Genomic DNA, 23609 nt, shown 5'->3' on the forward strand with positions numbered 1-23609 from the left:
CACACCTACAATTGGAGCTTTAATTAGGTTGAAGCCCTAATGAAGAGATCTCGGGTTGTGTCAAGAGCCACAGGACAAAGCAACACAGCTGCCCTTTGAAAAATATGAAAGCCAATTGTCATTCCTATCAGTTCTAGTGACACTCAACACACACAGGTTCCTGGTGAGGCAGGGAGCAGAACAAAAGGGGGCATGTTTTGCTTTGGGTCTGCTCTCTGCCATAAAGCGGATCTGTAATGTCTGAATGATAGAAGGAACAGAATAATGGGGTGGTTAGATTGGGGTATTGTTGAAAAGAGGGTGTCCGTTCTTTTCCTTCTCTCTCCTAGTGCCGTCTCAATATTGCTTTGCACCCAGGACAGTCCTGCCTGATTAAGTCTGACACATCTCGCCCATCTTTTCAGCGGTGGACTCGGACATTTTCATGATCCTCCAGGAACGTTTTCTTCCCTGTCTCCACCATTTATTTTCTTTGCAAAATATTCTCTTAGCTGTGTGGTTCCAATGAGAGCTTGGTTCACTCAGTGCAAAAAAAAAAAAAAAAACAGCACTCCCAATTGCTCATTGCTTTTCAAACCCCAATGTAGCCATGCACCATTTTGGTCCACTGGGAACTAGATAATCGCCATTACAATGTAAACAGAGTACTGGACAGTGCAGCAAGATAGTTACGCAAGGAAACACTCAAGCTGCAGAGTACCCAGAACGGCAGAGAATTCACTAGTTTAAACCTGAGTCTCTTTTCAGATGCAACAAAGACAGTTTCAGGATTTTGCAGGGCCTGCAAATATAAAGCTGAGCCCCCTGGGCTTGGGTCTCCGTGTATGGCATTCCCATGGCAAACGTGATACCTGATGTACCTAAAAGCCATTTCAAGAGGGGATGCCTGCTGGAGAAAAAGGCTTCTGGGTTCCTCACCTTGGAATGTGAGAGGTTTACACAACCCATTGGGGCCCAAATGTCATCATCTCCCACCGTGCTAACTTCGGGGCACCTTCAGAACTGGTTGACAACCCAACAGCACCACATTCTAGTCCTCCCCCTTGAAGCCAAACACACGCCAGGAGAGGCCCAAACAAAAAATAAATAAATTTAAAAATAGGGGGAAGGGAAAGAGCGTTTCAAAATGGACAACTCTACTGACAAGATTTGGGTTCAGCCCCTGGGCCTCAGTGGTTATTCCTGTTACAGATAGGTAGCCAAAACAATTTTTTTCCCCTTCCAGTAGCACCTTAAAGACCAACTAAGTTAGTTCTTGGTATGAGCTTTCGTGTGCATGCACACTTCTTCAGCTGAATTGCAACTTATCACCAAACTTAAAACCATGGAGAAACCTGGTCTGAACAAAGACATTGGATTCTTATCTCATTATACACGACAAAGCCATTTTTCACCTTTTCACCCCTTGCTTTTTCCTGTAAGACCTATTGCAGTCGTTAAGAGTCGTCAACAGGCTCATCACAGCTATCTGCCAATCATCCATTCCCACCACCCTTCTGAGTAATACCCCTCCCCACCTTCTCACTATATAGAAGGGTCTGGAAACTTCTGTTTCAGTGTATCTGAAGAAGTGTGCATGCACACCAAAGCTCATACCAAGAACTGACTTAGTTGGTCTTTAAGGTGCTACTGGAAGGAATTTGGTTATTCCTGCTCAGTGTTTTTTTTTCTGGGGGGACGCGGGGGTACACCCCCCTAAACATTTTGTGAATCTTTGTACTTTTGTCCATTTACTGCATTTATTTTTCCCAGGTCTGAACTATAAAATGGTGATTTTCTTGAGTCAAAATGAGAGAACCCCTAAACATTTTTTTTAGGGGGAATAAAGCACTGTTCCTGCTTCTAGGTTGCCAGCCCGACTGCTCATCAGCAAGGCAAGATACAGCAGCAGGAATCCAACCCAACAGTCAAGCTTGCAGGGGTGGCCCCTACCATTCTACTGGCTGCGACAGATTTAGGGGCTTCTCCTTAACCAGCCTAAGAGCATGCAAATGGAGTATTCTCTCAGGGACCTTTCTGATCACCACACCCGCTCCATGCAGAGCATGGATGATGGCATTCTTGGGGGAAATGGAGATGCTTCTGCCAGGGTCTTGGCAAACTCATGAGCTCACCTCCTCAGCTTCTGGAGCTGGCCCTGGCTTGCCCACCCCTCCTTGCAAAGCTGCACAAAGCACCCCATTGTGACACTCTGCTGCTTGCTAAGCACCCAAGATTCTGCAGCCCCTGTGAGCATCAACCCCATGGAGGCGAAGGATAGCCCAGAGAGCAGAGATCCTCCTGCCACGCCTGTTTCTGAGGGATTTGCTGAAGAAGAGGGACTACATTCTACAGCTTTCTCGCCTCTTAAGTTTGGCCTCTTCTTTTAAAAACAGGTTATTTAAATAAAGACTTTATTCCATTATACATTGCCTTAATCATCATCATAATCATCATCATCATAAAAAGCTACTGTGCTGATACATTACCAATGCTTTGCTCCTTTTAAAATGCCTAAATTCAACAAGGGAAAACAAGACAGAAGATACTTTGGCTGAAAATAAATGATATTCTCTCTTTTCTCCTTTTTCTTTTAAGAAAAAAAAGTGTGGCTCAATCATCGAAGCAGAATATTCTATGTAGTTGAGATACAGACTCTTTTTTGGGGGGTGGGGGAGTACAGGCCAGCAAGCCAGGCCGTCTTCCTGCCACGATTACGTAGGAACGACTATATTCTTGGCTAGCAAAATGAGAAGGGCAAGGTCTGCATTTCCGCCGGCATGCTCCAAAGCCTCACCAGCTTCCTGGGGTGTAAAGCCGGCCCCCACAATCTGATCAATGTCTGCAGCAGGGAAAACAGAGGGCCAGGGGGGCACGAGATCTGGGAAGCCTAGAGGCAGCAAGGGGCCAGTTGGCTCATTGAGTGGCCCCAAAGCACCTTCATTTAAGGTGTCTGGTGGTCCAGTTTCTTCCGGGAAAGAACTCTGAGAGCTCAGAGATGCATCTTGACCCATGCTGAGACGCTGGCCCTGCTCCAAAGTTTCACCACCCAGAATTAAATGAGGAGGCTGGCTTTCAGAACATTCACAGTGCGGAAGCTGAGCAGAAGCTGCCGATGGGCTCAGAGAGAGGGAAGTGCTCAAAGTAGAAGATCCTTGGATGACCAGAGCCTCCCGTTCGGACGTCACAGCCAACCTGTGGGCCTCCTGGAGGTCAATGGACACTTGTATCCCTGCACTTTCAGGGATGGGGAGTTCCACATCCTGGCTCTCAAGGCGTGCACATCCGTGTTCCTCTTTAAAGATCTCCCCACCTGCCGTTTGCTCTTCAGGGGCAGACGCGGACGGGCTGGTGTCTTCATGCCAAGGAACACTTAACTCCCCTTTGCAACTGACAGCAAGAAGTTGGTGAAGCTCCTTTAAGGCAGAGGAGAGGGAGACGTGCTGGTCTTCCGCCTGGTTGGTCAGTTGGCCACTGGGAGGGGTGGCGGGTGTATCCGATTCAAAAAATGCATTTCCTGGCTGCATCAAATCAGTGGCTGGAGTGGAGTCAACTCGCTTGGCCCATTCCACCTCCATCATGGCACATTCTGAGCTCACAGCAGCCAGTCCAAGGGAGCTCTGTGGATCTGAAGGGTCCTGGGTGGCTCCCACTGCAGGGTGTTCGGGCGGCAGGCTCTCTGAGCTCCTTCCCTCCCCTGCAGAAAATCCCACCTCCCTTTCCATGGGGGTGTTGTCAGGGCTCTGCTCTCCATCAGCAGGGGGTGGGGAAACAGCCATCTCGCAGAGAGGCTCCTGGTTATCTGATACCTTCTGCACCCCCAGAGGCTGCTCATTTCCAAGGGTTTCAAGTGCCTGGAGGTCTAATTGAAGCTTATGTGTTTGTTTCCCTTCCTGCTGCTCTGAAGGGAAGGGTCCGTCCAGATCCTTTGGCCACCCACAAATGCCCAACATGTGGCTTCCTCCCTCTCCTTCAACAGCAGGCGCCAGACCAAGGGGATAGTCTTCAGCACTGGGCTTCTGCAGGCTGCCATGAGCAACTGGCTCTCGGTCCTGTGAATGAGGACGGGACCCCGTTCCAGTTTTTTCAGCCGGGGAATCATCGGAATTGGCAGAAGCAGTATGGTTTGGTGGAGACAGAAGCGGCTCTTTGCCTTCCAAATTGGTTGGGCATTCAAGAAGAGAGTCCATGGACTTGGCCGCCTTGGGGCTAAGAGTCTCATCCTGGCTGCCCTCGTGGGAGAAAACAGAAGGCGCAGAGACTGAACGGTCAAGCAATTGGCTTGCCAGGTCGCCGGCCTTCGGACCCATCTCTGGAAAACGGACTGGACGTTTTGTCCCATCAGAAGTTGGTAGCGATGGCATTTCTAGTGAGGTAGTTTCTTTGTCACTATTCTCTGTATAAAGGGGAGAGGAGAAAGGGGGGTGGGAAGGAGAGAGAAATGGAATGAGATTCTCCCTTTGATACATTCCACAAGCGTATATAAAACCTTCAGGAGGTACAGCCCATTAGCTTGCGTCACTGGGACTTGCTTTGGGATATGCACTCAGGGTGCTGTTAAGAAATGCCTGGAGGCTGGATCAGGCCCAAGGGGGCCCATCTAATCCTCACAGTGCTCAACCAGATGCCCCAATGGGAAGCCCCAAGGCAGGACCTGAGTGCAAGAACACTCTCTTTTTACATGTGATTTCCAGCTACTAATATTCATATCCAAACTGCCTCCAACTGTGAAAGTAGAAAGGAACCACCAAGGTTAGTAACCACTAGGCAAGGCTCCTGTTTTTCCACCCGCACCCCAAGTATAGTAACACTGGGGGAAGAGAAGCAGGGGCAGCCCTTGCCCTTGCCTCGCAGGGGGTTGGACTAGACGACCAGTTTGGCCCCTTCCCCACACTATAATTCTATGGGTCTGAGATTCCACTGGGTTGGTTTGGGACAAAGGACCACTTGGCTTCTGTCAGAGCCGCCTCCATCAAGCAGTCACCTCACCTGTCATTATTATTATTATGCAGCATGAAACCAACAGCTGGCACCCAAACAAGCACCAGATATCTTCGTCCTCTGCCCACTTCTTGCCCTTTTGGCAGGAAGCTGCCCATACTGCTTTGGCAGAGATACAGCATATAAATAAGGCTGAGAATCAAGAGTGGCCACAAAGCTACAGGTTTCACTGTTTCCCCCCATGCTCCAATAAGATGCAATTAGTGAAACCAACATTCTTGCTAACGTTTTAAGAGTAGGTATAAATATCCAAAACTGGGTATTTTCCCTCTTTCCCAGGGTGAAAAAAGGAGAGGGGGTTGAGTGGTAAAGTAGCCTGGCCATGTTTTAAAATATATTTTATTTCAAGCAGCTGGTGTATTAAAAGCAGCCAGGCTGATTTGCTCAGCACTAGGCAACCTGTTAGGTTTGAGCTCGGGGGTCATCTAAGCTCCCGAAATTACAGATCTGGATATGAGCCTCCTGGTTAGTCAGTCTTGTGAGATAATCAATCGCACAGCAAAAGGCGTTAAAAGTTTTGCTAGCTAAAATAGAAAGAAATGACACTGCATTTTCGACTTGAGTTATTTGGCAAACAGTCTTAAACAAGCAGACGGTTCTGAGGTCCGCTTTGCATCTACTCACCTGAGAAACTCCCCGGAGACCGAACGAAACAAAACTCCTGCACTTCCCCCCACTTATCGGTTCTGGGGTGAACATCCAAAAAAGAGGCCAAGTCTGGCCAGTGGTGAGTTAATCCCTCAGAGAGTGGTGTTGAGTGTTCAGCTCCAGGCACCACCAAAAACTACTGCACTCAAGTTGTCTGAATCGAGCACATCCACACAAATATGCCCCCTCTGCAGTTCTCTTCTCTCTGCAGCAGACGCTGGGAAGATCCAAGAGCCTGCTCCACGCCGACCAGGGAAGATGCCAGAGTAGGCAGGAGCTCCTTTAAAGTCCCCACCCCTGCAACCCCCGTCAAGGAGATGGAAGAGCTCGGTGGAATACCTGGTCTGTGGCCCACTCCAGCGGCAGCAAACCCCACACAACATGCATCAAGGCTTCTGGCGTTCTGTTTGGATTAGGAAACAAACACACCAAACTCGGGTTAGCACACACACACATGCACCACGACTCGGGAGGTGGCTTGCAGCCCTCGTGTGGGTCCTCATGTCACGGTCTGATTTCCTGTCCCCTCCCATTCCTGCATGCAACTTAGCAGCTTCTCACGGCTGGGACTTCTTCCAGGAACGATCCTCAGCTATCTTAGCCTCACAATGCACACTGAATTGCTTTTTAGAACGGGTCAAGAACTGTCCGCTTGCTCTCCAGTTGACGTCTGGTATGGATGGGCGCTGGCAGGGCTCCTGTCTTCTATTCTCAACTAGCATGGGTTTTTGGCACTGCATGCTTCTGGGCCACTTTCTGAGCCTGAGCTCTGGGTTCCTCTCTGCCTCCCTGCCATCTAGATCTCGATGCTCTGCAAGGAAGGGACTCTCCAGCTGCCTGAAGATCTCCACTGCGCTACCTCTTCAGAATTTCTTCCTGGCTCTAGTTGACTCAATCAGCTCAAGTGATAAGGTAGGGCTTGCGAACCCTGCGCAGGCACTGCCCCAGCTGGTCCCTAGGGAGGGGGGGCCACAGCTCCATCATCTGCTGCAAACCAACAAAACCAATGAGGGCTCAAGAACTAGAGAGGGAGGAGGCCTCCAACATTGCCTCTGCGGGGTGGGGGGAACACCGTACTTTTTGCTCTATAAGACGCACACGCCCATAAGTTATTAGGGGAGGAAAACAAGAAATAAGAAGCCTCCTGAGCGAAGAGGGAGCGCTCCTCCCTCTTCGCTCAGGAGGCTTTGCGGGGCTATCCCTGAAGCCAGGAGAGCAAGCGGGATTGGTGTGCACCAATCCTGCTTGCTCTCCTGGCTTCAGCGAAAGCAAGTCTCCTGGCTTTCCCCCGACCTCTCACAAGAGCCGCACTCTCTTTAAAGGGAGCGCGGCTCTTGGGAGCTTTTCTGGGAGGTGGGGGAAGGGCCACGTGCTCTGTCCCTTCCCCCACCTTCCGCAAAAGCCAGGATAGCTGCACGAAGCCTCCGCAGGGCAGCGGGATGAAGGCTTTGCGCAGCTAAGCCAGAAGCTAGAACAGCGAGAGGGAGCACTGTGCAGTGCTCCCCCTAGCTGTTCTGGCTTCTGGGGTAGCCTGTAAAGCCGCTCCATAACACACACACACATTTCCCCTTACTTTTTAGGAGGGGAAAAGTGCGTCTTATAGAGCAGAAAATACGGTATTTTAAAAGTAATTCAGGATGGCCAGACTTGCAGGGGGTGGGGAGGTGTGCAGGAGAGAAGCAACATTGGATGGGGAACATGGAGGAACAGTTATCAAATGCGTAACTCAAGAATGGAATGCAAGCTTTCCTTTGCTAGATTTTCAAGGCAGAAAAGTGACAGTGGGCATCACAAGGAGTGACTCCACGTCTTCCCGGGGTTATCAAGTGCTGTTTTTATTTTTTATTTCATAATTTCTATACAGCTTGATTGTAAAACAAAAACCTCAAAGCGGTTTACAAAAAATAATAAAACAGTAACAGTATCACACTAAGAAAAATTAACAAAAATAAAGAGTTTGAGAGAGCTCAGATAACACACTAACAGATGGATTTCTTACAAATGTAGAAATGGCGTCTGTAATAACGCCAGTTCAGCCGATCAAAGTTGTCATGTGGGCATATATGGGCTAAGGCAATCTTGTTGTTGGCACCTGTCTGTCTCAAGAGACAATGCAGTGCGCCTCTGGGAGTGAGGTCAGGTGTTAGCAGCACCAAAGAGACCTCCCTGGGATGCAAGCCTAGACAGTGTGTGTCTGGGAGTCCTGGGATCCCTAGATGACAAGACTCCGCTGCTCTTGGCCTCGCTGATGGTGGTCCAAAGGAAAGCAGAGCAATACATCTGGCACCAGCTTGGCTTGCAGGAGTTGCTGGAAGGAGGCTGACAAGGCGCCATCCAACTGCCTTAGGGACTCCACTCCGGATTTCTGTTTACTCCTTAGCCTCTCCTTCTCCCACAAATATCCAGTGGAGGTTTTGGATCCAAGGTTTCCTTCTCCTAGATGGGCTACCTTCCCAGGTAGACAAGCCCTATCTGCCCCCTCTCAGTAGGTCCCCATATAAATATGGGTGTTGGTGTTGTTGTTACTTTGTGCCCCCTAGGCTGGGCGCTCTGTGCAGCGCAACTGCTTGCACTGCCCTAAATTCCCTCCAGATGTTCTTGGGATGCCTAGCCCCTGCTTGCAGGGCCAGTGGCTGAGGATGATCTGCATCAGCCTGCCAGCTGCTGAAGCCTTCTTTCTCTGCCCCTTTGCCACAAGCCCTTGGGCCCCACAGAGGCCTCAGCCCGGGCTCTTGGGCATGTTCCAGTGTTTATGTGGCACGTGAGATCTTGTAGGTAAACAAACATTAGCTTCTGGAAAGAGCATCTAAGCTGCGTTTCACTGCTGTGGGCGAGAACGTGGTCAAAGGCTTTCCACATCACCCCACATGGCAACCAGACTGGCATGGTTCAGTTTTACAAGACTGAATGGAGAAAGGTTGTTTTCTGCTGCTCCAGAGAAGCGGACACGGAGCAATGGTTCCAAACTACAAGAAAGAAGATTCCACCTAAACATTAGGAAGAACTTCCTGACAGTAAGAGCTGTTCGACAGTGGAATTTGCTGCCAAGGAGTGTGGTGGAGTCTCCTTCTTTGGAGGTCTTTAAGCAGAGGCTTGACAACCATATGTCAGGAGTGCTCTGATGGTGTTTCCTGCTTGGCAGGGGCTTGGACTCGATGGCCCTTGGGGTCTCTTCCAACTCTATGAGTCTATGAATGTGCTGTGGAGTAGTGGTGAATGTTAGAACCCACCACTACTCCAAGCCCCTAGCTCCTAAACAAAGGGCCATCCTCCTTTTCCTGAAACACCAAAAATCCTGGTGCATTTCAGGTAAAGAATTATAATGCCACAAAATCACAGCAGCCACTAGTAAGGAGCAGAGGGGTCTGCCCACTCAGATGCCCGGGCAGAAGCACTGGGGGATGGGGAGAAATAGCCTGGCAGAGAAAAGGGAGAGAAGGATGGAGGAAAGGCAAAGCCATTGCTTCATCGAGACAGGCCTGCCCCACCCCCTGCCCTCCTAAGCACTCCTGTCTCTCCTCGAGGTGGGCCAGGGGTCTCCGAACAAAACTCGAGACTGAGCTAGACGTGTTGGAACGGGAGGCTTTTAATGTCAGGACTGGAGTACAAAGTAATTCCCCTGGCACGCTGTTTTATCCAAGCTGTGTAAGGCCTGGGTGAAGGGAGTGCCAGGCGTTAGAAGATGACGCACTGGGAGGCCCTGTGGCGGGCAGAGGCTCCCGAAGACAGGCGACGCTCCCTCCGCAGTCTCCTCTCCTCCTCTCTTCTGACTCGGATGTCTCGGGCAACTGCAACTAACACATCCAGAGGTGGTGGTGGGGAGGTGGGTGAAAGCGTCAGTCAAGGCCCTCGCATTTTACCGGGCCAAGATATTTGGTCCTAGCTTTACTTCAATATGGGACTCGGGTGGTGCTGTGGGTTAAACCACAGAACCTAGGGCTTGCCGATCAGAAGGTCGGCGGTTCGAATCCCCGCGACGTGGTGAGCTCCCGTTGCTCAGTCCGTGTTCCTGCCAACCTAGCAGTTCTAAAGCACAATAGTGCAAGTAGATAAATAGGTACCACTCCAGCGAGAAAGTAAATGGTGTTTTCATGCGCTGCTCTGGTTTGCCAGAAGTGGCTTAGTCATGCTGGCCACATGACCTGGAAGCTGTATGCTGGCTTCCTCGGCCAATAAAGCGAGATGAGCGCCGCAACCCCAGAGTCGGCCATGACTGGACCTAATGGTCAGGGGTCCCTTTACCTTTACCTTACTTCAGTATGCTTAGCTTTGCAAGAGGGGCTGGGCCACAATGACCCCTTGGGTCCTTTTCAACTCTCCAGTTCTATCCTATGATTCTATATGCGCTGTTCTGCTGCTATGGAGGACACCTAGCCTGGCTTGTGAGGAGGGGGCAATCCTGCTTTGGGACCAAGGTGGAAGCAGGGCCCGCAGAGAGCAGGAAGGGGCCTCTGGTGGCTTCCAAGTCTTATTGGTTGAGCAGCCAACAAAGCTCAGTGACCAGGAAGGCAGCCATGGGCCTGGGTTCATCATTCACTGGGGAGCCTTGGGAAAGCCAGTGTCTTGCAGCCGAGCCTACCTCACTGGGTTGCTGTAAGGCCAAAGCTCCTTGGCAAATGGGTTACGAAGGTAACTGCGATTCCTTTTATAAAATTTCTAAGCAAACGGGGTTCTGCAACTTTCAACTGATTAACTGGTTAGGTTAATAAGGGTTTAATGGATTAACAAATTAAAAAGTCACAGGCACCATCTCTAGGAGGCGTAAGGAAGAAGCCTCTAGGCTTGGCATGCTCTTAAACCAGCTTGGTGTTCTCCAAGCGCTTCAGACTACAACTCCTCTCGGTCTCGGCCTTTGCAGTGGCTTGCACAAAAACAGCCAGCCAGGTTGGCAAAGGGGAAACGAGGGAGGCTTCTGTCAACAGAAACACAGAGGGAGCCACCTTATGTGGAGCCAGAACCTTGGGCCCATCTAGCTCAGCACTGACCTACACTGGCTGGCAGCAGCTCTCCAGGACAGCAAGCAGAGAGGGGCTCTCCCAGCCCTACAGCTAGAGATTCCAGGGACTGGGCCTGGGGCCCTTTGGCATGCCAGGCAGGTGTCTTGCCACTCCGCTTTGCGTATCCTTGCCGTACCTGCTTCGTCGACGGACTTCTGTATGGCTTCTGCCAGCTCCTGGTCTGCGATCTCCTCGGGCCGCACGTCCTCTCGCCCCGCCCCGTAGGCCAACCTCGCACACTCGGGGAGCTCCCCCTCCGGCAGGAAGGTCGTCTGGGAGCCGGTAGTGCCAATCACCAGCACGTTCTTCTTGAGGTCTATGGAACACTGGTGGTGGGTGGGAAGGAGCAGAGATCCTGGTTAGGGGACACCAGGGGAGCTTCATTGCTCTCAACTGCAGGCAATGCCCTAATGCCAGACAGCTTCAAAAAGCACCCAGGGAAAAACAGGGTAGATGGCAAATGCCCTACAAATGAATGTGACAGGAAAAGCATTCAAATGCCCTGAATCCATTCAGTTACCTTCCCTCAGTATAATATAGAGACCATGGTTTTTAATCATCTTGTTTCACCATTATGTCTATGCCACAAGTAGTTCCAGCTGCTACCTTCCTCACAGTCACATACCTGTGGCTTAGTTGCTTTGGTTTTATTTTACATTTGTTTTTGTTCAACAGTGAACAAAAATAATTTTATTTTTCTTATAATAAATTCCTATTGAATTTTCAAAAAAATATTAATATAATGATTTTGTCTTTTCTCTACTTCCCACCCCATTTTCCATGGTGTTTTAATTTCTCCCCCCTCTGCTGCTCACTGCATTCTATTTCTTATGCCAACACATCAAAACTGTATTCTCCAATTCCTTCTGTGGCTCATAATTCAAATCCTGCACGCGACGTCATCGAACTATAATATCTCCTTAAGTAGTCCTCAAAGGGCTTCCATACTTCCACAAAACTATCATTGTTAGATTCTCTTATTCTGGCTGTTAACTTTGCCAATTCTGCATAGTCCATCACCTTACTTATCCGTTCTTCTTTGTTGGGAACTTCTTCCTTCCAAGCGGTCCTCAATTGTTTATGGACTATGTATACTGCTATCAAATCCTGATAGCAGTTAATTTGCAGGATTTCTGTATGACGCTTAAAAAAAACCTATTGAACATACAGTGGTACCTCGGGTTAAGAACGTAATTCGTTCCAGAGGTCCGTTCTTAACCTGAAATAGTTCTTAACCTGAGGTGTGCTTTCGCTAATGGGGCCTCCCGCTGCTGCTGGTGCACAATTTCCATTCTTATCCTGGGGCAAAGTTCTTAACCTGAAGCAACCACTTCCTGCTTAGCGGAGTTTGTAACCCAAAGCGTCTGTAACCCGAGGTACCACTGTATTTTTTTTAAAAGCTAGAAGCTGCTGGGCAAAGACCACACACAGAGACACTCACACAAACACATTTCAGAGGATGCGGCCCCCTTTGCCAGCCTCACCTGGTGCCTCTTCAGCATGTCCAGTCCCAGGAGCATATCCATGGGCTGCTCCTCCAGGATGGAGAACGAACAAGGCAGGAAATCTCCTTCAATCTGGACCTGAGCTAAAGCAGGTTGGGGGTGGGGAGGAGAGAAGAGAGACTAGCATATTAACCAAACCAATCCAATTCAAATAACTTCATTGTTCTAGCCGTTGGCCATGACAAGTCGTATTAACGTAAGCAGCTGCCCGAAAGCAGCATCAGGCTAGAATTCCCACCCAAGTCCAGCACCCTGTTCTCCCAGTGGCCACCCACAAGCAGGATTCGAAAACAAGAGCAACTCTTCCCTAACTGTGATTTCCAGCCACTGGCACTCATAAACATTCAGAGCAATATTTCATAAATATCACTGCAGACATGTCTGAGATCATGGTATTTCCAAAAAGTGGCTCCTCTCCGGGTTTGTTAAATGTTGTGAGGATCCTATGCCATTTTAAAATGTGTTTTTTGGGGGGATGGGAGGTTATTGGGTTGTTGTTTTTATTTTGATTATGCATTTTGCAGTTCTGTGAACCGCCCTGAGACCTCCGGGTACGGGGTGGTATATAAATTCAATAAATAATAGTAATAAAATAAATTTCCTGCCTCTGACAGCAGAGGGAACACAGAGCCTCTACCCTCCTCTGTCAATCTAGCTCATGCTCTCTGCAAGTTGGCGGTCATCACTGCCTCCTGTGGGATAAGAGTTCCACTTTGTGCTGCCTGCAGCAGCCTCGACTCTGGCTCTGGAAGCAGGGAGCTCCCCACCCTCCCTGCCCTGCCAGCCAGCGGCAAGGAATCTGCCGCCCTTACCCAGGTGGACCCTGCCAATGATCTTCTGGGTCCCCACGCCTTTGGCAATGCCTGCCCACCTCCGGTCCACCAGCCGCATGATGTTGCACCTCTCTGCGCACGCTTGGCTCATGATGGTCATCTGTGCCCCTGCCAGAAATACAGCAGCCGGTGTTAAAAGGCACACCCAACCTCTTCCCAGGGAGCAAAAGGGGCGGCTGCCCCATACCCTCCCCATTATGGGGGCAATGCTTGGGAAAACATTTGCCTCTGGGGGGCAAGGCTCTCTTAGAAGCACAGCAGAAATTTAGCATTAAGTACACAGGACCAAGGCAAGGGGTTGTAACCAACAGAGGTTTACTCAAGAGTAGACCCAGCACTGGAAGCAGCCCAATGTCTTATTGGGTGACAAGAGCAAGTTTGGCATAGCGGTTAGCATGTGGGACTAGGATCCTTGAAGCCAAGGTTCAATCCTCGCTCAGTGGGTGACCTTGGGCCAGTTGCTGTCTCTTAGCCTAACTCACCTGAGTCCACAAAGGCTTTCACAGGGTGGCCGTTGACTTTGCAATTGATGTAGAGCATCACCACCTGGCCAAAGCTCTCCGGGGCCTCCTCCATGGCGATGGTCATGTTCTCCTCGATGTTCTGCTGCCTGGATCCAACATCAATACACGGGTGAAGGGCAAGAATTAAGCGCCAGCACCATGGATTGGGCTGCCTGCCACGTGCTCCATGCCAGAAGCAGAGGCAGAGCAACCCCCCTGGGTCAGAGGGTGAAGCTGACAACAGGGCTGACCCACAGCAACACAGCAGGCCTGGCCTCGTGCAGGGGCCCCGAGATACTTCACAGGTTAGCTCTCTGTGTGCGTGCGTGTGTAGAGATGCCGCCTGAGATTCTTTCCCACCTGCTCTGTACCAAGTCAGACCCTTGGGTCCATCTAGCTCACTATGGTCTGCACTGACAAGCAGCACCTCTCCAGGGTTGCAGGCAAGGAGTCTCTTCCCAGACCTACCTGGAAATGCCATTAGGAGCTGAACCTGGGACCTTCGGTTTGCAAGGCAGACACTCTGCCATTGAGCTACAGCTCTTCCTCATAAACCCAACAGATGTGGGTTTGAGGATACCTGTTGTCGCCCACCTCCTTAGAGGACAGGGAGGCGCAGGAGTTCAGAGAAGGCTCAGCCAGGAGGCGACAAATCTGCACTACGTTTGCTCCAGGTTTGAAACCGACAAGCCACTTGCACCCCCAGGGGTGGCTCCCAGACCTTTGCCTACCTAATGTCCTCTTCGATCTTGGCCTGAGCTTCAAGATCAAAAGGGTCGGCGGAGAACAGGCGGATCCTTTCCTGCTCCCGGCGGGCTCGATCTTGCTGCTGCTCTACAAGCACCCGGGTGAACTTCTCTAGAGTAAGGAAAGACATTTACAATAGCGACTGGCAGGAGGAGGAGCACCGGGAGGAATGGAAGAAATTTAAAGACTATTTAGCTAAATATGTTAAGATAATTTAAATAGAATTACTTGCAAGCATCAGATTGGCCTAGGATTTAAATATGGGATGTTATAGAATAATATGCTTAAAGTTAAAATGAAAAGAAAGAAATATGTTAATTGACTAAGTAAATTTTATGTGAAAATAGTTTTGGAAAACTGCTACAATGATTTATATGGAAACTCAGCCAGAGGGATTCGAGGAAGACACTTAACAATGTTAACAAAAGTGGAATTATTATAGCCATGATAAATGTTTGTTTCTTTCTTCTTGTTTTTCCCCCCTGTTTGTTATAAACTTGGAAAACTAATTTAAAAAATGGGGGGGGGGGGGAGAATACAATAGCGACTGGCAGCCACAGCTAGCGTTTCTGTGGCACGCCTTGACAGCTCACGAAGCGCTCCACTTGCACCACCCGGCTCCAGTTTTCCAAACACTCCTCACTTCCCTCCTCTCCCCAAATCCTTGTCAGTCTGGGATAGTGCAAAAACCAGGAAGTCAAACCATGCACGAACCCACCCATTTGAGCGCAGCCATGTGGCTAAAGCACCCATTCTTCTGCCCGTCCTTGCAGCCTTCCAGCAAGTTACCCCAAAGAATCCAGAGGGTTTCTTCTCCTCCGGCACGCCAGGGGAGAAACTCACCCAGGTCCCCGCTGAGCAGAGCCTCTGCTAGAGGTGGGTTGCGCTCCTTCAGCAGGGAAAGCTCGTGGGGATTGGCCAGCAACATGTCTCTCAACAGCGCCGGGTTGTCCAAGCCCTGCGGTGGGGAGGGGAACTCGGGAGGAGACGGGCCGGGCTGCGAGGAGGGCTGCTGCACTGGGGGTGCCAGTGAGGGCAGCTGGGGAGGCTGGCCTGAAGTCCCAGGAACTGTGATGCTGCTGAAGTCTATCCTGGGCAAACCTAGGCAGAGGGGAATTAACAGAACAGTTAATACTAGCCCTGGTGATTTTTACCGTATGGGGGACGACGACCCCAAGGCCCAATCCCCTCTGATACACACATATACCATAGCTGTCAACTTTTCCCTTTTCTTGCGAGGAATCCTATTCGGAATAAGGGAAATTCCCTTTTTAAAAAAGGAAACTTTGACAGCTATGGACATACACACACACACACACACACACACACACACACAGCCATGCCAAGAATCCAGCCTCCACAATGTAGTTCAGCAGGTTGACAAAATAATAGAATCACAGAATTGTAAAGCTAGAAGGGACCCCCAATGGTCATCTAGTCCAACCCCCGGAAATGCAGGAACCACAGTGACATAGTCCTAGACAGGATGGCCATCCAACCTGTGCCTAAAGTCCTGCTATGTAGGAGAGTCCACACCCTTCTGAGAGTGTTTGGTCCACTGTCAAACAGCTCTCCCTGCCAGAATGTTTTTCCTGACGTTTAGCCAGACTCTCCTTTCTTGTAACTTGAACTCATCGGTTCAGGTCCTGCCCTCTGGAGCAGCAGAAAACAAGCTTGCTCCATCTTCCATGTGACAGCCCTTTAGATATATGAAGATCCAGTCAAGAGACACAGCAATGGTAGCTCCGGGATCACAGCAGCCTCTGCTACGATGAATCTCCTGCTTTCCTCCTGGGCAAGTGATGGCCGGCTCCAGGGACGAGGAAGTTCACAAGTGTCCTTACAGTCTCAGCATGTGCAAACATGACAAGGAAGCAATGCTCAAGAGTGGAGCAGTAAGAACAGCGGTGAGCAGAAGGCAGTTTCCCAAAGCAGGACAAGAAGAGGAGGCTGGCTCAGCCCACAGTTTCATAGAGTTATAGAATGCAGGAATCCCACCCACTGCTGCCCCTGGGTGGGCTTGAACCACCAAACTTCTGGTTAACAGTAAGACACACTGGCTCAGAAACCTTTTAATGAAACCGTTATTTAAGACAGTGCAATACAAAAAATTAAAATCATATATATATATATGATCTACGAAAGCATATATATATATATATATATATATATATATATATATATATATATATGGTTTTGGTGTCCTCGGGTGTCTTCCCGTGTAAAAGTTGGGGTGTCTAGGCGACGTTTCGACGAGGTCTCACTCGTCATCTTCAGGCTGGTGCTTTCGGCTTCTTGTTACTGGAACAGAGCAGGATCTCCAGTAACAAGAAGCCGAAAGCACCAGCCTGAAGATGACGAGTGAGACCTCGTCGAAACGTCGCCTAGACACCCCAACTTTTACACGGGAAGACACCCGAGGACACCAAAACCTGCATTCCTGTACCCGTGAAAATCTACGAAAGCATATATATATATATATATATGATTGTGCATAAATGTACCAACCAAGCACAAACATAGATATGTGGACCACATGTCTGGAGCAGCACAGGAAGACCGCCCTGAAACCATTTTGACTCCCAAACTGACCAAATGTTTTCTCTGCAAGGAGGGTGGGCAGGAATTGGGTAATCACCATTTCAAAGGAATGGGCAGACTACCAGGAAAGGCAACCAGATAAGGCATTATCAGATAAACTGGCAGACAGGAAAAACAACAACATTCAAATTTCTGTTGTAGACCACCTTTTCTGTGATGTAGGTATGATGTATGGAGGGGTGGTCTTGAGCTCTAGGGCAGGGAATTTAAAATGTCTATATAAGGGCAGGCACACCTTTGTTCTGGGGACTCCTCCATCCTCCTGCAGGAACAGGAACACCCTGTTACAACAGCTTTAATAAAGATCAGGCTTACTAGCTGCTTTGCTTCTCAATATTCTCTGGTTGGCCTCTGTTATTTTCTCCTACCAATAGGGAACCCACGTAAGGACTCTATACGGGGCTCTTGGATACCCCATAAGGGGAAAGGGACAGATTTTGTTTACAACAGCAGCAAAATTAAATGGTTAGAGAATCAACAGACTCCTAGGCTCAATGTGACCTGAGTCCTGTGGACAGCCCAGACCACGGAGAAGTCTGCCAGGGACAGGGTGGGGTGAAGAGGGAGCCTTCCTCACCGGGAAATGGGGCTGGGGGCCGCACCCCTGCATTCTCCACTTGCTGCAGGATCACCACGTCGCCGTCTTTCAAGCCGTAAGAAGCCAGCGACCGGTGGTTGTCAGTCAGGGGCTGCTCTGCATAAACAATCTGGGAGACAAGGGAAGGCTGGTTAATAAACAACTCACCACATCTGACTAGGAGAAAAGGACTGCCAAGAAAGCTCAGACACGAGAGAATAAATGTCCGCACTCCACTGCTGCCCGGACACACACAGGATGGAAGATCCCCAGAGGGATCTGTGAGGACCAGGCCTTAAGCAGGACAGACTCAGCTTGCCTCACTTTTGCTAGCCAACAGGGTGCCAGAAAAATGAGGACTGGGGGCTTGTGCTGTGCTTTGGACTGATTCAGGACATGTGACACAATGTTTTCCCCTATGGAATACCCTCCAATCAGATGTCAAGGAGATAAAGAACTACACAACTTTTAGAAGACATCCGAAGGCAGTCCTGTATCAGGAAGTTTTTAATGTTTGACGTTTTATTATGTTTTTATATGTGTTGGAAGCTGCAACCCAGCGGGATAGACGGGGTATAAATATATTTAAAAATTAATTATTATAAGAAACCTGGCATTTGCGGGGGGAACTCCTTCCACATTTCCCTGCGCAACCACACTCAAAACCACAGATAATGCTATCGTTATCTTGCTTTGCTTCATGAAACCTGCACTGGAAGTCAATGGCCTGAGAGATAACACTGAAACACAGGACTGCTGGCTATCAGGTGAGCGCCTTATGACAGCTTTGCATCTAAACACTCTCAAGGCAGACAAGAGGTGGCAAGAAAACGCCATGTCAGCGAAAGAGCAGGCTTGATGGAGGAGGGAGAGAGGGCTTTGCTGAATTCCCCACACAAAGCCTCAGGCAGGTAAGTATCACTTTCGCTTTCCAACTTATAGTTTTGACATCCCATGGCACAGCCCTAGACAAAGACAGCCCAGGAGCAAAAGAGCCACACTTGACTCAAACAGTTCACAAAAGCAGCCAAGTCAGGGGCTCGTCTCTGAACTGATCCAGGTTATGAAACACACACTACTTACACCAGCCAGCCTGGCGCGGAGCAGGGAGCTCTTTGGAGCAAGTCGCTTCTCCTCCCAGTCCCAAGATACCATTAGGAGTTGGCAAAAGTCGTGCACACCTCTACTATGGGATGCGTCATTCACAGTGCAAGATGGGAATTCAAAAGCAGCTCCTCCAGAGCCGCCCACAAGCCTGAGCAATCTTGCCCAACTGGCACAAAGGATTGTGGGTGAGCCAGTTCTATCAGAGGCAGGAGCCACCTCCGTCAAGGGAGGGGCGCCAGGAAACACAGCAAAGGCAAGTGCAAGGGGTTCCAGTACCAGGAGACACCTGGCCAGTTCTCTGAGAGGGGGGCATGGACTGGGCTGGATCCCTCAATGTTTCACTGGGGGAACATCTCCGCCCCCTCCAGCTTCCTTCTATCACCAGTCCATAATGTGCAATATGAGAAGGAGGCAGGGAGAGAGATTGAGGAGGCAGGACAGAAGGGGAGTAAAAGGAGGCCCAGTGAGTCAAGGGGGGCTCCCTACTCTGAGACAAGGATCCGGGGGCCCATCTGGGAGGTCCACGGTGTTTACTGCTCCATGATGTTTACTGCTTGCATGAAGGGAGCAGTTTAGCTATGGAGGCGGGAGAGAATTCACAGCTTCCCACAATCTTAAAATAGACGGTCATGATACTCTGGCGCAAGAGTCCGGGGAAGGACCTCACGTTGCCAACCCAAGATGAGCCGGACACTCACTCCTCTGTGCCAGGCGGTTGCCTCATCCTGCAAAGTCCTGTTGACTGCAAGAGACTTCCAAAGAGACTTCCAAGCTATGAGGTCCTCCTTTTGACTCCCTACCTTCCCATGGGACAAGGTTGATTCCAACTAAGCTCTACTCCAGATAAGACCCACTGGCATTGGTTGGTCTTCATTCTTTTCAGGTGTGTAGGGCCTGATGCACTCCTGAGAAACATGAACCATACCACGGAGACTCCTCTGGGTGGTTACAGGGGCCAGATCAGCATAACTATCTTCTAAGCTGAATTATTATTTATTTAAATTTACTACTCGCCTTTCACCCTAAGAACCCAGGGCAATTTGCAAGTATTTAAAACACAACATTAAAAACTGTTTTAAACAACTTACAATAACAAGAACAGGGTCAAAGCCCAGGGTAAAGAGGTGCCAGGGTAAACACAGACAATCCTAAAAACCTAGCCTCTCTACCTTAGTGGCAAAGCCCCTGCTTGGCATGCAGAAGGTCCCATGTTCACTTTCCACCAGGATCTCCAGGTAGGGCTGCGAAAGACCAAGGCATGAGAGCAGCTGATGGTCTGTGTCAGGCACACTGGGGCAAACTGGTTGACTTGGCCCAAAGCAGCTTAAGCTGCTTTCATTTTTACAGACCCACAGCTGGAGGAAGTGGGCCCCACCCCAATCCCTGATGCAAGATGCTCCTAGGAGAGCTCGGCAGGGGCTTTCCTCTCCCACTCTGCTTTTAACAAGCTGCACACTGTGGAACGCAGAGACCGCCGACACCGCCTCCTTTATCAGTCTCTTGCGAAAAGCCAGGCAGTTTTATCACATATCATGAGGAGCCACCAACAGAGCCAGCTGCAATAAAAACTGCAGCACAGCACCCAACAAACACCCCACCAAGGATGCCTCCTACACAACCAGAGCACAAGTTGTTGCTGGGCTACCACCCCATCACTGGCCACACTGGGAATTGGGAGTCTGACAATACCTGGAGAGCCACCAATGCCACTTGCTTTTACTGGCCCTAGCTACCTCCAATGCTATTTTTCCTTCTTTTAACGCAGGGACTGAGAAACCGCAGCCCCCCTGGATGCTGCTGGCCTTCAGCTCCCTGGTCATGCAGGATCACTGATGGGAGTCCAGCAATGTCTAGAGCAGTGGTGGCCAAACTTGGCCCTCCAGCTGTTTTTGGATTACAACTCCCATCCTCCCTAGCTAATAGGACCAGTGTCCAGGGATGATGGGAATTGTAGTCCCAAAACAGCTGGAGGGCCAAGTTTGGCCACCACTGCTCTAGAAAGTTTCAGGTTGGGAAAGGGTGCTTTGATCCACCTGGAAGACACCCATCCAATGTTAGCTAGGCATACTCGAGAATAGCCCACATTGAAGCCAATAATGGGCTTATGAATCAACCCCACCCCATTAGATGCAAATGGGTCTACTCTTGAGTACAGGTGGCTAACACTGGACAGATACTGTCCATTTGGTTGTATAGCCAATGTGGGTCCTACTCAGCGGAGGCCCACTAACAATAATTGGACTGAGTTAGTCTTTATTCATTTAAAGAAGTCTGAGAAGAGCTAGTGTCTTATTTGGACTGTGCTTGGCACTGAAATCTGTTGATTTCTTTGGCAACGCTAACCCTACACAGAGTGGACACAATTTTAATAAATGGGCATGGGTAACTTTGCTCCATTCCCTTCAATGGGTCTACTCTTGGTAGAACTTACATGGATATGACCCACGGGGTTGGGCACCCTGAAGCTTTTCGGAGGGGGACAACTATCCCCACCACAGCTTTACTAATCATACTATCTATACTAATCATACTATCTATACCATATTCACATACCACTTTTTTGCCAAAGGTGCCCAAAGCAAATTACAGTTTAAAAGGCAAATGGTGCAACATGTAAAGAGGCGATTTGCATGTGTCTTACACACAGGATAATTATTTAAAAATAAATAAAACATGACTAAAAACCTTAAGAAAGCAGATATATGGGAGGGGGGAAGGGAGAAATACACACACTGCTGGGTCAAGACCCCATTCACCCAGCTGGGGAAAGCCGGACCCATGCATCGAAACGGTGAGCTCTACTCAAGAGGAGACCCTTCCATAGGCCTGAAGAGCTGAAAGGGACCAGGGACGACTAGGGTCATCTAGTCGCACCCCCCCCGCCCCGCCCTTGCAATGCAGGAACCACAGCTAAACCCGAAGTTGATTAAAAAGCAAGGGAGGCCGGATTAAGCCGCCCTCGTTTTAAAAGAGGGTCTACTCGGAGTAAGAGGGGGAGAGCACACACAGAGAGACACACGTGCCCCTTTGGCCTCGCCTTATTTCCCCCCTCCCCCCTCTTCATGTCCCGGCCCCGGGCACGCGCACCCCTCCCCCTCCCGGGCGCGCGCTGACCTGGCTCTCGGCGGCGGGGATGCCGGACTCGAGCTCGCAGAGGGCGCGGAAGTTCTGGAGCTCGAAGTCGGCGTCCACCTGGAGCGAGAAGGTGAGCTCGGAGCGGTCGCGCCGCAGGCAGAAGACCGTCAGGAGCATCGCTCGGCCGAGGGGTTGCCGGGTGGGAAGCGAACGCGCGAAGGACGGCAGAGCGGATCCGGAGCCCGCCTGGCTGAGCCCCAGCTCGCCCGCCTGCCTCGCCTCAGAGACGCCGCAAAGCGACGCCGCGTTTACGGCAGCGCCTCTTGAACGCCCCGCCCCGCCCCTCCGTCGCAAAAGGACGGGCAGGTGGGCGGGGACAGCGCTGCGCCAGCGCGGCGTCGCCCCGCCCCCGGGGCGGAGACCTTAGGGGTAAGGGGCGGGAGGAGGCGCCCACGACGTCCGGCTCCGTCGCCAAGTGCAGGGCAGGACCAAAGTGGGGCGAAGGTGGTGTCGTTTGTAGAGTTGCAGCGTTTCTGCTGTTATTTTATCTTTCCAGGTCGCGATTAAAATTTTAATGGAGGCTGTGGATTAAATTTAATGATTACTTCGTTAAATATGTTAAGTTAAATTAACTGAAAACAGCTTGCAGATACTTAATTGGCTCAGGATTTTAAGTATCCAATTAATATGTTTAATTTCATAATGTGAAGTTCTAAGGATGTTGAAGTTAAAATTTATAAGAACTGTGATTTGGAAAACCGTTAAAGGGACATGCAATGAAATTCAACCACGGGGAAGCGAGGAAGTCACTTAACAATGGAAACAAGTGTAATTTTCAATAAGGCTATGATTTATGTTTGTTTGTCTTATGTGTTTGTTTGTTGATAATGTTGTGAAAACCCCAAAAAAAATTGGGGGGGGGGAACACAATTTTAATAGAGGCTGAGTGGCAAGAAGGTAAAGGATCGCTGGACGGTTAATAATAATAATTTATTATTTCTACCCCGCCCATCTGGCTGGGTTTCCCCAGCCACTCTGGGTGGCTTCCAATGGAATATTAAAATACAATAACCTATTAAACATTAAAAGCTTCCCTAAACAGGGCTTCCTTCAGATGTCTTCTAAAAGTTTGGTAGTTGTTTTTCTCTTTGACATCTGGTGGGAGGGCGTTCCACAGGGCAGGGGCCACTACCGAGAAGGCCCTCTGCCTGGTTCCCTGTAACTTGGCTTCTCGCAGTGAGGGAACTGCCAGAAGGCCCTCGGTGCTGGACCAGTGTCCAGGCAGAACAGTGGAGGTGGAGACGCTCCTTCAGGTATACTGGACCAAGGCTGTTTAGGGCTTTAATGGTCAGCACCAACACTTTGAATTGTGCTCGGAAACGTACTGGGAGCCAGGTTAAATCCCGTCAAAAGCAACTACGGGGTTGTGGCGCTCATCTCGCTTTCAAGCTGAGGGAGCCGGTGTTTGTCCGCAGACAGCTTTCTGGGTCATGTGGCCAACAGGACTAAACCGCTTCTGGTGCAACACGGGACACCGTGACGGAAGCCAGAGCGCACAGAAACACCGTTTACCTTCCCACTACTGCAGTACCTATTTATCTACTTGCACTGATGTGCTTTCGAACTGCTAGGCTGGCAGAAGCTGGGATAGAGCAACGGGAACTCACCCCATCACGCAGATTTGAACCGCTGACCTTGTGATCAGCAAGCCCAAGAGGCTCTGTGGTTTAGACCACAGCGCCACCTGCTCCCTCTCCCAGTACTATCCAGGTGTAACTCAAGGCTTCTTCCTGCTGCAGGTGCTGCTGCCGCCACCCTCCTCCCTGGAGCCTTCAGTCTCTGCTGCAAACTAGGCAGCAGAGAACCGGTGCTGGTCAGTTTGTCCCAGGCTGGCTGGCTGTTGGCGAGGGTGACCTTTTCTTACTGTTGAGAAGCACAGTTGCTCCAAATGTAGTTAGATTGCATTTGTTCAAAACTCTGCTTTATATTTAAATCAAAATATTACATGAAACACCCAGACTGAAAAATTGCAGAGT

The 23609-nt window shown here is 50.0% G+C and overlaps 1 protein-coding gene and 1 long non-coding RNA gene across 5 annotated transcripts; one reads left to right on the forward strand and one right to left on the reverse strand.

Annotated features, from left to right (window-relative positions):
• Positions 1-2376: 2376 nt before the first annotated feature.
• Positions 2377-21877, reverse strand: DDI2 (DNA damage inducible 1 homolog 2). 4 transcript variants are annotated; one of them, XM_081922819.1, is made up of 10 exons: positions 21613-21876; positions 17392-17521; positions 15057-15314; positions 14198-14324; positions 13446-13573; positions 12943-13071; positions 12110-12213; positions 10762-10951; positions 5968-6031; positions 4238-4375 (listed from the first exon to the last, which is right to left on the reverse strand). In XM_081922819.1, the coding sequence occupies exons 1-9, from the start codon at positions 21748-21750 to the stop codon at positions 6015-6017; spliced, it is 1221 nt and encodes a 406-aa protein (XP_081778945.1). In that variant the 5' UTR covers positions 21751-21876; the 3' UTR covers positions 4238-4375; positions 5968-6014. The 4 variants fall into 4 exon arrangements, with proteins under 4 accessions (XP_081778942.1, XP_081778945.1, XP_081778944.1 ...); XM_081922816.1 differs by lacking the exon at positions 5968-6031 and having other exon boundaries at positions 2377-4375; positions 21613-21877; XM_081922818.1 differs by lacking the exons at positions 4238-4375; positions 5968-6031 and adding an exon at positions 9197-9416 and having other exon boundaries at positions 21613-21877.
• Positions 6031-9087, forward strand: LOC309376456. The gene is made up of 3 exons (XR_014171200.1): positions 6031-6687; positions 7237-8548; positions 8836-9087. It is a non-coding gene; the product is annotated as an uncharacterized lncRNA (long non-coding RNA).
• Positions 21878-23609: the final 1732 nt, after the last annotated feature.

This window comes from Podarcis melisellensis (genome assembly GCF_964234715.1).
Source record: "Podarcis melisellensis genome assembly, chromosome: 8".
NCBI lineage: Eukaryota > Metazoa > Chordata > Lepidosauria > Squamata > Lacertidae > Podarcis > Podarcis melisellensis.